The sequence below is a fragment of the Liolophura sinensis genome, chromosome 7 (assembly GCF_032854445.1).
Source record: "Liolophura sinensis isolate JHLJ2023 chromosome 7, CUHK_Ljap_v2, whole genome shotgun sequence".
NCBI classification, from domain to species: Eukaryota; Metazoa; Mollusca; class Polyplacophora; order Chitonida; family Chitonidae; genus Liolophura; species Liolophura sinensis.
In genome coordinates this window covers 14,389,617-14,404,208 of record NC_088301.1, presented here as the reverse complement: position 1 = coordinate 14,404,208, position 14,592 = coordinate 14,389,617, and the positions used below count along the sequence as shown (strand labels likewise).

General features: G+C 40.5%; 1 protein-coding gene across 2 annotated transcripts in view; it reads left to right on the top strand.

The window, feature by feature from the left end:
- The window catches only part of LOC135471941 (tyrosine-protein phosphatase Lar-like), a 187,020-nt gene that overhangs the window by 63,697 nt on the left and 108,731 nt on the right, over positions 1-14,592 (top strand). For both annotated transcript variants that reach the window (XM_064751391.1, XM_064751390.1), the window contains exon 3: positions 11,568-11,665. In XM_064751391.1, coding sequence (XP_064607461.1) covers positions 11,599-11,665 — 67 coding nt within the window. In that variant the 5' untranslated portion in view covers positions 11,568-11,598. The remainder of the gene's footprint in view (positions 1-11,567; positions 11,666-14,592) is intronic.

Genomic DNA, 14,592 nt, shown 5'->3' with positions numbered 1-14,592 from the left:
GGCTGGATCTGATGACAGGTGCTATTTAGCGAGGAGGAAGCTGCCTAGCCCAGGTGTGTCTGACCCTGGTTAATCAGGCCTGCTGATTTGTGGGCTGCTGTTTGTGTGCACTAACCTGTCCGTCCAGGAGGACGGATCATTATGACAGCTGGAAATCTGCGGGAACCAGACATACATATCCGAATCTAGGCAGGCAGATTGAGTGCATTTTTGTGACCATATTTTACGGGTCATAATATGGTAAAGGGGTCCATCTGTCAGAGTTTCCACTGCATGTGCAGAACCGCTTCTAACAGATAAAATGTGACTCAGTCACGAGAGTAGAGGCCTGTTGAAAGCTTATGTTTTAGCTATACACCTTATTGTGGAGTATTGGTTTCTTATCTCAGCACTTTATTTTGAGGAACTGCTCTCCTTAAGTGTTTGAAACAGGACAACCCTTTGTATTTTGATCATCAACATCAAGTCTGATAGCATTGTGTGTTATCTCATGTACCATGAAGCGCGTCTGTGGAGATGCTAAAAGTTCAAAAACACTTCTTGCCAATGTTGCTCAGTGCACCACTTCCAATACTGCAACAGTTCAAGTTTTATTGCAGCGAAACAGAAACGCTCTCTGAAGGACAGATGTGTGAGATGCGTAAATCTTGGCTGAGCTAAGTCAGTGATTATGTAGCACATAAGGTTATAGCTTTTGCAGACTTCAGTGTGACAGACATTGTACTTTACTTAGAGTCCGCCATCACCACTGTCAACCAGTCATATGCATTTTTTTTTTAAGTGCTGTATTTGGTCATAAGTGGTCATGAAATGTTGCTTTTGTTGCTCAAACTTACATTTTTTACATCTATCCTAGATTTATCTTCAAAAACAAACCTCGAAACAATGAATCGCTTTCATAAACTCATAGGAAATTTCAGTTTCATTTCCCTGTTTCTCTTTTTTTCTAACCTACCAAATTGCATCCCGCTGTTGTATTTCTGCAAAGAAGATTTGCGATATTCCAAGAAAAGTGAATAAAAATTAGTGTTACTATGCTAATTATTGATTTCTTTGTATTCGTAATGTATGATACATGTAGTACATTGTAAGCCATATACTGCCGGCCTCCGTGGCTCAGTTGGGTAGCACGTTAGCGCGGTGTAATGACACAGGAGCCTCTCACCAATGCGGTTGCTGTTTGAGTCCAGCTCTTTCTGACTTCCTCTTCGGCCATACATGGGAAGGTCTGCCAGCAACCGGCGAATGGTCGTGGGTTGCCCTTGCACTGCCCGGTTTCATCTCACCATGATGCTGGCCATTGTCGTATAAGAGAAATATTCTTGAGTAAAACACCAATCAAATAAATAAATAAATAAGCCATATAATAGATCATTTGATAGACCATTTAATATCATCAACTAGATGTGGGTGATCAGGGAGTACATAGGTTTGAGCACACCATCATTGTGTTCACAACCAGTAGCACATACTGGAAATCAGCCGCTGAACATATTTATGAAGGGGCAATTGGACAAGTATGATGTGTCTAAAACTGTAAATAATGTATGCTTTATGCAAAGTAATGAAGAGAAAATTTAAGTCCAAGAGCTCTGCTCTCTCAGTTAAGAGCTACATATGAACATGTACCTTTTATTGAAGTACTAGCTGTATAGGACCTAAAATTTTGTCCACGATCAAGTTACTCATTTTGTCTCGGATTCTGAGAACTCTAATAAAGGTGTTTCAAGATCTGTTCGGAATGTAGAATGTTAACATACAGGAAAGAAGTTTCAGCAAAAAAAGTAACCCTTGATGACTTCTATTTGCCTCTAAAAATGGCTTTTTTGAGATAATTTTTAGGTGGATTACATTAAATTACGCTATCATTTATTTGCATTGATGATACCTTTTTCTGCAGCAGTGGATTTGTCAATATACATAATTCTGTAACAGGCACCCAAAAAACCTCACTTGTATACTTGCCTCTTGGATCAAGCTGGGTAATGAACGTCTTCGTTTGCGTGACCCATCAAAAGTCATTAATGTAGAGCAAAGAGCTGAAAAATGAACACCTCCTACTGATACGTGTACATGTACGTTGCTCTTCTAGCTGGCTTGATTGCCTACCACATTACCTACTACATGTGCAAGCACAGTTTTATCACTAACAACGTGCTTGTTTTTAAGGTTTGTAGACATCATAATATTGTTCAACCACAAAGATTTGTCCAGGGTTAACGAGAAATTGTTTCCTTGGCAAGAAAAATGTTTGCTAGGCAAGTGGTTTAGGGCTGCAAGTCAGATGGCGGCTTAGCCAGCGGCCATGGGGATAGATTGAGGCATTTTGCTGTAGACAGAAGCCAGTATTGATCGAGCCAGCCTGAAATCTGGCCACTGCAAACATGGCAGCTGTAGTGTTGTATTAATGGAAGTCGTCTTACGGTACTGATGGTGTTGGCTCAACTGTTCAGAACCTCTCCCCGTCAAGACAGTCAATCTTTAAAGGTTGACTGACCACTGCTCTTAGCTCTGACCTGCCATTTAGCCAGACACATGATTGACTGTTCCAATTGGTCACCCAAAATGATGAGAATCTTGTTTGTGCAAAGCTTGTGCGTGTAATAATGCCAGGGTGAACCCCAAATCACCATATAGATACATGTGTGTACATTTATAGGTCTGGCATTCCTGACTGTCAGAGCGATACTCGTATCAATTGACTTTATCAGCTTTTAAAAGTTAGGTGCGCCAGTGTGGTTTATATCAAATAAAACACCAAGGGTGCATTGTAATTGATTATGTTCCACAAAGAACAAAACCACATTACATTTAGTGACTTAGTCACTGTCTCATTTGCCTAATTCTTCTGACATCAATTTTGATGATGAATCTTAAGAGCACATTAAAATTCAAATTAATGGCTTCATTGGATTGAAGCACAACAGAATCATATACAGTAAATCTTCAACCATTTCAGCCGCTGAAGCACTTTTCCCAGTGAACTCTACTGCATACAATAATTATGAAAATAACACTAAAATGATTTGTTTGTGTCATTAAAGATGCAAGCTTCATGAAACTGTGCAAATTATTTCTGTACACCTAGCATTTTTCTCACAATGTTTTAAAATATTGTTTGCAGAGGCGGTTGTGAAGGTTGAGGAATTAAGGTACATGTCTACGTAGATAGATGCATGCTGCCAGTTGTTGTGCTGAGTAAAACAACAGCGATTATTTGGACATCATGATTATTCAGTATTGTTTAAAGTAAGTGCATGTCTCAGGACATTTGGAACATTTGGTACCATGTGGCCTTGGTGCCAATCAGTCAGTATGTGTCATTTGATGATAAGGTTGCCTTTCATAAGTTTTCTGTGGGGGTTTGGGTTGGAGACATTTATCACCCTTTGGACCATGTGTGACAAGAAAGGTGACCTTGACAGTGGTGTGAATGGCACCATGGATCTTTATGCGCCTTTATATGCCTCTTTAAGTGGCTTGCTCAGAGACAGCAGTGGAAAGTGGCTTGGCTTGGCTTGGCTCGGGCAGATTTGGTCACTACTACATATTCAGTATGTTTTATGGAGGGTGGCTTCCCTCGTATTTAGCAGACAGTCTGGTACCATGCATGTAATCATGACATCACTAATCTATATATAGGATGGCATCAGTGCATTTTAATACCATCAACATAATGTCTGGTAGATGGACGAGGAACTGTCTGGCAGTTCTGTAGACCGTATTGTCTGATGCAAGATTTGCTCATTGCTACATACTCATGTATGCTTCGGACTTCAGAGTTCAGTAAGGTGACTGTGTGGTTTAAAATTAAACAGCTAGTTTACAGTTTACCCAAGTGATTTGAAAACAACAAGTGGCTTGGCTGGTGTGAAGCTTTTAAATGTTCAGTGTAGGGTACATAGAGTTCATTGATGTAGGACGTCAACACTGGCACGCCATGGTCTGGCCGGAACCATTTCGGTACAATGAAGTATTTACTAGAAATTTGATAGCATCCTGCACCATCAACAATTTGTATTCTGGGTTTGTTGTTGTTATTACCAGCACAACAATTAAATTAGTGGTTAATCAGAGGTGAACAATCAAAAATTATTGAAGGTTATCCCATTCAGAAGTTGGTTGACCATAGATAGATGTGGAAACAACTATTTCAGTCACACTTTCAAACCAGTGTTACATAAATCATATGTTAATGGAACACTTAATTTGCTGTCGGTCCAAGTCCAGCTCATGCTTGGTTCTTCTCTGGCCATATGTGGAAGGTTTGCCAGCAATTTGGGGATGGTCGTGGGTTTAGCCCCCAGTTTCCCCTGTACCATAATGCTGGCCACCGTTGTATAAATAAATAAAGAAATTGATGGAACACTTTGGTTGTGTACATTTACATGTAAGACCAGTTCCACAGACAACTTCACCTCTCCCCCCCCCCCACCCCCCACCCACACCACCCCCCACCCACACCACCACCACCACAGCTTATTGTCCAGCCAGTCATTTACCTTGAATCAAGACATCCCTGATGCTCAAATAAAGTAATAGCTGTGTATAAAGGTCACTGCTATCCCTCCGAATATAAAGATGTTGTTGATAGCTAGTGCATGTGAACAGATGGCGAGAGATGATCTAACATGAGAGGAGTGAACAAGAGTGTAGAACAGGAGCCAGCTGAGGTGTTATGTAAGGTATACTGCCATACCAATGCAACCAGCCCTGCCCCTGTAGACCATTTTCCTCTCCTATATACTAGCGTATGTACACATGTATATGTGTGTGTGTAGAGAGAGAGAGAGAGAGAGAGAGAGGAGGCAATACATGTACATGTGTAATAAAGCATTGTAGAATGGCCCCTATGGGAGGATTGTGTAACACTGAGCCATATTCTGCCATGCACTACAGCTAATAGCCTCTGACATTGTCATTGTCAATTACCCCATTATCAGAGTGATATCAAGTCAAACGTTCAAATCATGGTATGTGTTAATTTTGTGATGTAAAGACATAATCATTCATTCATTCCCCTCCCCCTTTTGCCATCAGTGTCACATTTGTATTCCACCCTATACAAGGCAGCCCCATTCTCCTTTGGTTGTACAAACCTAACAGTCCAGATACACATGGAATTGAGCCAATCAAAAGCTGGAGTCTCCATCCAGGTGATGAGTCCTGCTATGTACAGAGGTCAGTCTTCTCTCTTGAGTTTGGACATTATGAAAATATACATACCCTAAATGACAGCAATATTTCAACCACAAAAGTGCATTTTTAGAGGCTAAAAAAATGTCTTACCATATTATTTTTGGTGCTAAAACTTACAATTTTCCAGTAAAATATCATCCCATTTTACAAACAAACCTGAAAACACCTTTCTAAACTCAATAGAACACTCAGAATGAGGAAAAATGGGAAAGTTAGTCATTGAAGAAATTTATGGTATACATGGAACTGTAAATTTACATAGAGAAACATGTACATTATTGCTTATAAGTTTTTATCTCCGGCTGTAAAGGGAAGGTCTGCCAGCAACCTGCAGATCGTCGTGGGTTTCCCCAGAGCCCTGCCCGGTTTCCTCCGACCATAACGGTGGCCGCCGTCGTAGAAGTGAAATATTTTTGAATACGCTGTAAAACACCAAACAAATAAATAAATAAATCTAAATCTTTATTATAATTTGTCCAAGCTTTATCAAATGTGATGAAGAATAGTTTTGAACATTTAAATGTGAAAACGTAACCTTTTTTCTGTCTGCTGTGTAACCAAATGAACATTTACATGTGGAGTAGCTTGCAATGTCATTTCTTTCAAATTTAATACTTTGAACATTCACCTGTTCACAGCAGAGCATTTAAATACAATGTGATGTGTTATTCTACATTCTTTGTGATGCATTAATTGTCAGTCTTTATGGGTCACAAAGTGTGCAATGTGTTCAAAGTTACAAAATGCATCTCATGCATTCAGCATTTCCAAGATGTTGATAATTGCTTCATAACTGTTCAGTACGCAGCTGAACTACGATATTTCTCCTTTCTCCATTTTGCTCTTTGAGTTTGCAAGAGCTCTTGTGTTTATGATTTTTTGAAATGCCTTGTACAAAAACATAGTTAATACTTGACTAGTGTAATTTGTTACTGAAATGATTGAGTTTGTTGCAGATGGTAGACAACATTTGAAGGAGTGATATGTCAAAACTGTTTATATATTGCCTTTAGTCAAATATTAAAAAATTATTTTTTCTTGTATGGAGTGTGTACATGTATACGTATGTGAATGTAAACGTGAGGTGAGGGGTCTACGGTTAATGATACCGCGGGTGGGGCAGTTAAGTGGGCTGTATGATGCAGCAGACCACACACACAACTGTACATACCTGTATCAATAAGGACTCAACCATAACAGGTGGAGGTTTTTCTCCAGGACTAAGTGACGCCTTCAAGGTTATGTGTTTGAAAGAGAAAACTTACCTAATAATATTCTCAGAAGCTTACACTTATAAACTGTTTGAGACTAAAAAAAGAGAAGAAGAATAAAAGGCAATTGAGGTTTTGTGCTAAGTTGTAGCACAATGCAGTAGTTAGGCTCCTTGTTGTCATGTAAACGGATCACATCATCAAGGATTGTGTGACATATTCAACACAGTTAAATGCTTCAGTTTAACCAGTCCTTTGAGATTGCCTTTGGACATTTATAAAGACATGGTAATTTAGAAGATGCTGGTAAAAATAGAATTTTGTTCTGCTTTATTTTCTGCAAAAGAAAACATTTTTCATTGCATCAGTGTTGCTCCTGTACTCAATCTTGTTTAAGGAAAGCTGTAATTTGTGACTGTGTTTGTGTGTTATTTAGTTACTGTTCATTATCTTAAGGTTCCTGAGCTGTAAATGTGTGACATGTGACTTGCGACGGGTTACATTCAATCTGCACTGATGCACTAGTTAAAGAACTGCAGCTGCACCTTTTGCTGCATTAAGAAATTGGGGACTGAAATAGAAGAGCGAGCGTTACGGGGAACTGCTGTGGTAATAACATGTCTAAATATTGTCTAGTGCTGAGGGGTGCTTTAAAGAGATTAATAGTGTCCTTCCCAGGATTATCAGTAGTGAGTCATCTAGCTGGGGATGCTTTAGATCCAATTCCTTCTAATCCTCCAGAGAAATACCAATGGATTTTTTCTGTTTCAGCACAGCACTAGCTTTTAGTCTCACTGTTGCGTTAATGACAACTGACTGCTCTCTCTATCTTAAGACTAGCTCTGTACTGAACACCAAAGCATGCCAAGTCTTGTTTTGACCATTTGCCAGCAATTATCATCAGCAGTGAGAAGCTAATTGTCTCTTGCTTATATCAGATTACCTTATAGCTCAATCGTAAAATGGATGTTCTAGTACACATGTAGTCTCTCTGAAGGAGCGTGGCTCCAGTACCATTGACCATGTGCATACATGTGCACACAGTTAACCACACATGATAGGCCTACTGCTACTGACTGTGCACACAGTTAACCGCACATGGTAGGCCTACTGCCACTGACCATGCACACTGTTAACCACATATGATAGGCCTAATTCTACTGACTGTGCACACAGTTAACCACACATGATAGGCCCACTGCCACTGACTTTGCACACAGCTAACGACACATGATAGGCGTACTGCTACTGATCATGTACATGGTTAACCACACGTGATAGGCCTACTGCCACTGACCGTGCATACAGTTAACCACACATGATAGGCCTACTGCCACTGATCATGTACACAGTTTAACCACACATGATAGGAAAATTGCATCCACGAACCATACACTCAGAGAACCACATATAATAGACGTACTACATGTACTGATCATGTACAAAGTTAACCTCATGATAAGCCTCCTACATCCACTGATCATGTATACAGTTAACCTCACGATAAGCCTACTACACCCACTGATCATGTACACAGTTAACCTCATGATAGGCCTACAATAATAACTGACCATTCATGTACACTTCGAACCACAAATACATGATAGTCTTAAATTGGGAATTGGTTGATCTTGTGATTTTTAACAACTAGGTTTCTGGCAATGGGAAGCATTTTGGGGTCTCTGGGAGCATATTGATTTCAATGATAGGTACATGGATGAACACTGGATGCTCATACTCCCATTAATTTGAACATGGTGCACTTGAGGAAATGTTTGCATTTTCCAGTGTTTATACAGTAATTGAGAATACATGACAAAACGGCATGCTACTGTATGTACAGTACTGTGGTATATATGTACTGTAAATCCTCAACCTTTTCAACCACTAAAGCACTTTTTCAGTGGATTTTATGCAAACAATTGTTATGAAAATGATGCTAAAAATGATCTGTTTGTGTCATTAAAGATGCAGGCTTTTTAAAACTGTGTAAATTATTTCTCTATATGCACCCCATATCCCTCGCAGAATGTTTCAAAATACTGGTTGCAGAGGCGGCTGAAAAGGTTGAAGAATTAGGGTACGTGTATATTGTAAGTTTATTCCATGGGGAGTGTTGTTGATCGAGTTTGTGCCATGGGGAATGTTGATGACCAAACCATCCATGTTTATAAGTCTGCCTCTCAGTGTAGGAGTGTAAAGCAAGGTACATACTTCCAGTGCACATCGAATCATTTCACACGTAGCATTCGGATATAGGATGACAGGTTTATATTGTCGTGCTGCATGGACATACACCTGTACATGTAATTGGAATAGCTTTATGGATGAACCACTTCTTTGTATATGCAGTGTAGATGTATGTGAGGAACCAGATAATGCATTTGTGATACATAACTGCAAATTAATGTGAAAGGCTTTTGGATCGTTGCTTTTATCAACATGTGCATGTAGTTTCATTATCTACTTCTACATGCTTTGCAACACTGGGACTCTGGTTTTTAGCCCTCCGCAAGCAATTAATTCGCTTGTTAGGAAGGATCTAGTTTCTACCTGCGGATCACCCGAGTGATTGATCAGTAATTGGCCTTCTGTCCTTCACAAGATAATGGGCTATCATCATCCAGGTAATATGCAGCTGAATGCCCTCTGTGGACTGCCTCCCGCGCCACACTGACGGCTGATATTATCAGTCTGCAGTGACCACGCTCCAATACCATCCTCTACACATTAGCGACATGTACTGCTCAGAAATGGTCTCATAAACTGTTCATTGTTCACAACATCTGTCTGCATACAACAAGTGGATAGTAGAGATATCTTCATGTCGTGACTTTCAGAAAAGGTGTTAGTTGTCATGTATATGACACTATATACTAATAGAAATTCTATTAAAACTTTAAGAAACTCATCATTTTTAAAAATATGATATTCCTCTATGTTTTGTCTTTTACAAATATGCACATTTCTTATTGTTACAAACCTTTTTTCAAATTTCTCTTTGTACATGGACTAACGTATACATCCATATATATTTATTTATTTATTTGATTGGTGTTTTACGCCGTACTCAAGAATATTTCACTTATACGACGGCGGCCAGCATTATGGTGGGTGGAAACCGGGCAGAGCCCGGGGGAAACCCACGACCATCCACAGGTTGCTGGAAGACCTTCCCACGTACGCCATATATATAAATTAAGTAGTAAATTTATTTACATGTAGACTTGACATGCTTTCAATCTTCAAACATTTTCAAACCCTTCTGGTCACACCACAGCAATATCGATGTTGCCACACATACATGTTCTCTGAGGTAGATGCTGTGTGTGGGTACACTGATGTGTGTGTAGTTGCCCTGTGCCTGATCATACTGATAACATTTAATTATTCACCCACCTGTGTGTCTTATAGCCTGCCAGGCTGTACAGGGAGAAGCAGGGAGGTCTGTGTTAAGTATCAAAGAATAAATGTTAAGTATGTTAAATTCTAATGTGTAGAAATCGGGTTTGCTTTACCAGTGCATGTACAGAGTTTTGTAAACTGTTACCCTTGCCTCGACAACCAAATCAAAACCACACCACACCCTTGGTCTCCCCTAGTCCATGACTCCACCTTAAAACCTACCTGTTCTCATAGTGGACACAAGCAGTGTCAGTGTGATCATCATGATAACATGCAGGTATATTAATGGGGATGTGACGGCTCTGGGAAAAGGTTCTCCATGCATCATTGTCTTATTTCGTTGACTCTATAAAGGAGTCTGTCACCTGAGACTGTGTAATGCATCCCTTTACTCAGCTACCTGTCCCCATACCCAGTCACACACTTAAACAGCACAGCGCCTACCTGTGCACACAATACCTCCGCTGTAATGACATGGTCCGTTAAGCATGGGGAATTAGGGCCTTCGTTGCTTCACCAGCCTAGACCTTTGTAGTAGACATAGCACAGTGTTTAGTAGTTTGACACTTTGTGGATTACATAGTTGGTGTACTAGTAAAGCGACAGACGACATTGTAGTATTAGCGTGGCAATATTGAAGCCTGTTTACTCGCAGTGGACGAGACCGGCTGTGAAGAAATCGTCACCTAAATGTCATGTGGGCCGCTGATAATCAATACTGTCTCCAGAGTCGGTTAGTGGAAACCCCAACCCACAGCTAAGAAGTAATCATTGTCACATACTCCATTGTTTCATTAGATATTCCTCTGTGTGGTGGTAACAAGGTAACGGTGGCCTAATGCAGTGTGGGTTTATATGACAGGGCACATCATGTACATGGGTGTGTGTGGGGGAGAGTGCTTTGCAGCCTTATATATGGGTTAGCGTCCTACAGTGTGAGTCCAGCCAATCTTACAGGACCGCCCCATGCACAACCTAGCAGGCAACATATGTCAACATCAATAGCAGCAGCCCTTAAAGTGAAGGTCTTGAAGGCTAAATGACCCCGTCTTATTGTGTACAGAACAATAGTGTGTTGTAATGAATACTTTGAAGTTGATACGTAACTTAATCCCTGATTGGTTGCCAGTGCTGGAAGACCCTGGCCACCCCCAGTCACATGGATCTCATGTATAATGCAGTATGCCCTCGGGTTGCCCTACTCAGTATTATGTTGGTGAAGTGAGTCCCCTTGATTATTGAAGGATAGGACAGGAGATTTCCCACCCGTAATCTTAGCAGTGGTCAGCGTGAGGACTGAACAGTGAGGAATCTACCTGTTATGTCCGGCCTCTGTCTGTGTGTCTGTATGCTGGGCTAAGGAGGATATGCCCTGTTCAGTGTATCAGTCGTGAGTAGTGTGTGCTGTGTAAGGGCTAGAGGAGTAGCTGGCCCTGCCAAGCACTGCTCAGTATAGAGATGCTGCTATAAAGCTGCCTTATTAATGAGGGATGGCTGAGGGGTAGGAGGTTCTGTGAACCCAACTTCGTCCTCTCTACACTACGATCTTCTACCTAAGGATCTATCGTCTTCCTCAATCTGTTGGTGGTGGTCTCCATACTAATCCCGGCCCGTTCCCCATCCCTTCCTGGCGGCCAAGACATCGCCCACTAACCCGAACCCAAGAATCTTGTGTGGTGTAGGAAGCCTTGATAGGAAGCCATTGTACCGGTAACCACTGACCAGTTTTGTCTTGATGTTTCTTCATTCTAGGTAAGGTGTGCGCAGTGCTAATGCTGTAGGTATGACGTTGTATGCCGCCGGGCTCTTGCTCTTGGCAGCACATTGTCTCGGGCTTGTCAAGACAGAGGGTGAGTACAGCTTTTCTTACCTCATTAGTTTCCATTACCTATACGTCTTAAGCTTAGTTAGAGACCAGTTCCAGCCAATTAGCCACCTGAGAAAGAAGAAATTGGGGGTTGGGAGGGGAGGATTGGCAGACATTTCTGTCCAGTCATCTCAACTTGTCTCTGCCATGTGCCACATGTCAGTATTCGGGATAACAAATAGGAATAGGTCAAAAAACGATAGGAATGATGTTTATGGATCATTAGATCAATACTCAATTACACCGTCACTTCTGGACAATAACTTTGACAGCCTCGTTCCCTGATACAAGCACAACATTTGATAACTGTATTTCTTGGGTTGTTGTACACAACTGAATTGCCAAAGCTGATACCTGAGTAATAAGTAGAACAAAATTTTAATTCCTGGCAACTGTGCAAAAATGTTTAGAGCTGAAATGACGTCATTCATCACTTAATTTAGTATTTCTTGCGTGTGAAAACAGAGCTTAAGCAAATCCCTGACAGAAAAATGAGGTCTGTAGTCAATTCTGTTATAAATTTGCAGTGAAATATCAGTACAAAGTAATCCTTGTGGATAAATGTGAAGAAAAATCTGGAACTGTGTAATCAATTTAAATGAAATAAAACAAGGCTGATATAAAAACTCATCATACATTCTTATGTATGTGAAGCAATAAAATATAAATCATTTTGAAAACTTTTCTGTTGGTCAGAATTCAAAAGAAAATGTTTAAATTAGTCTAGTAGCAGAGTACCGTATTGAGCACATGTGGCATACCCAGAAGCCGAGGGCTACCTGTGATAAGGACATCATAGTCGGTATTCCCCTCCCTCAGGTGTCTGGCTGGTTGGGGCTGGAGCTGCATGAACACCTGGGTTAACCAGGACCTATATACATGGACCTGTTTTCTTCACAGCCATAGCTGTTTACATTCCCTAATGTATGCCTACAAAACTATTTATCTTACATCTGAGGTTTGAAATGGGTGTAATTGACCCAAGGTACACAGGTAATGGCAAGGGTTGAGGCTTAGTCGTGGCTTTGAAGTGAGAATTCCAATGTGTAGGCCAACCCGATAGCAGCAGCCCAGGGCCCAGGCACTAGGGAGAGGCTGTTGAATATGGCCATGTGCTAATGAAAATCTGATAACCCAGCTGCTGACTTTGACAAGAATGAGAATGAAATCAGAAGAACTAACTTGGTCTGATTAGATTAGTGGTAAATTGGTAGTGGAGAGTTTTTGTGCTTGTCTGAGAGGTAGAAATGAAGGAGGCAGAACTGTATAGGCATAAGCTTTAACGCTGTACTTAGCGTCTACATCCGCATCTCTCAACTGATGTAATGCTCCGTTTCTAAAGCCCAGAAATGCCGACTTCCACTTTGTTAAAAAAAGGGCCCCGGCTGACAGGTAGAGGAAGATTAGGTAGAAATTACCACTGACTGATAAGTCTGGAGGGTAAGGGGGAAATGTGGATTAATGTCATTGTCACTGTCTGATACAGGTGGAGTATTCTAAGCCAGTAGCAGTGTGAAGCTCATTCTATACTGCATACAGAACTGGACTATGCTTTCAGTCCTCCACCCCCCATGTACTGTAGCTAGTGTGTTTACCTAAGCCAGTTAGCCTATCAGTCAGTGGTGGATATATATTTATACAGGCAGTAGCAGATTACATGGACCCCACAGGCAGGGGCAGATCACCCTGATGCGACTATCAACAGATTGTACACATGTACAGGTACCAATTCGTGGAGATTCCTGTAGTGAGGCTAGGAGCCCTGAATCATTTTTCTTTATGGAAATCTCCAGCAACATGGTAGATTTTCATATAAGCATACATACGAAAAAGGTTTTTGTTTTTTTCTTTTCTTTATGTATTACAAGTTGTTGTTCAGGTCAGTAATCTATCCTACCCCTTTAAAGACTTACCATTGACAAGTTCGCATGAGACCTGCATTCACAGCACTAATGGCAGGCTCGCAGGCCAGCCAGAAGAAAATTGATACCAAATGATTCTTAAGAACTGCACACCTCTAATTTTATTGAGTGAAATATCAGTGGGCAGTTGATTGGTAGAGCCTGATCCTCAATGCAGATAGAGCTGTAGATAAGTTGGGAAAATGTTGCCAGGGATATACCCCAGTCTATTAGGTGAGTTTTCACCACTGATATGGCTTAGCTGAGCCAGGATTAATGATGTCTGTGTAAATCAGTAGCCACTGATAACAACTGACCTTACAGCTGCTATATCTTAGTACGAATATAGCCGCTGACCTTCATTGCCAGTCCAGTTTCCAGCACCACCCCAACTTACCCCACCCCTCCCCCTCCCAACTAAATGTACATATACACACCATGCCATAATTCTTGTACTTGGTTTGTAGGATATACATATAGTTTTTGTTTAGCCACTGTGTGTATGTTACTATATACATACATGAACAGAAGGCTTACATGTACTTGAAACACATACTGTAACCATATCTGCAGTTTCTGTATTTTTGATGTAGTTTTCTTTTTGAGCATAACTCCTTTCTTGGACAAAAGGTAGATTGTTGTAAATAAACCTGAGCTCAAGGGTACCTGAGATGAAAACTTGTTCTGGTGGAAAATATACATACAGATAATGTATAAGAAATTTTAAAAAAAAAAGTATGTATCACTGTAAAAATGACAGCAAACAAATACATTAAAATATTGTACGCAATGTCTGTACTAGATGTACCAGAACAAGTAATTCTGAGACAAACAAGAATTACTACTATTGACTTTTTTGAGTATGGTGATTTAATCCATTGTCAAGCTCAGTATTCAAGGGGCGTTGTCAGATTATCAGCAACCTGTCATGACATTTTTTCTGTATCCTCTTTTCTCTAACTCTTCCAGCAACTAGATTTTCATGTTATGGAATTCATTTTTTTGATAG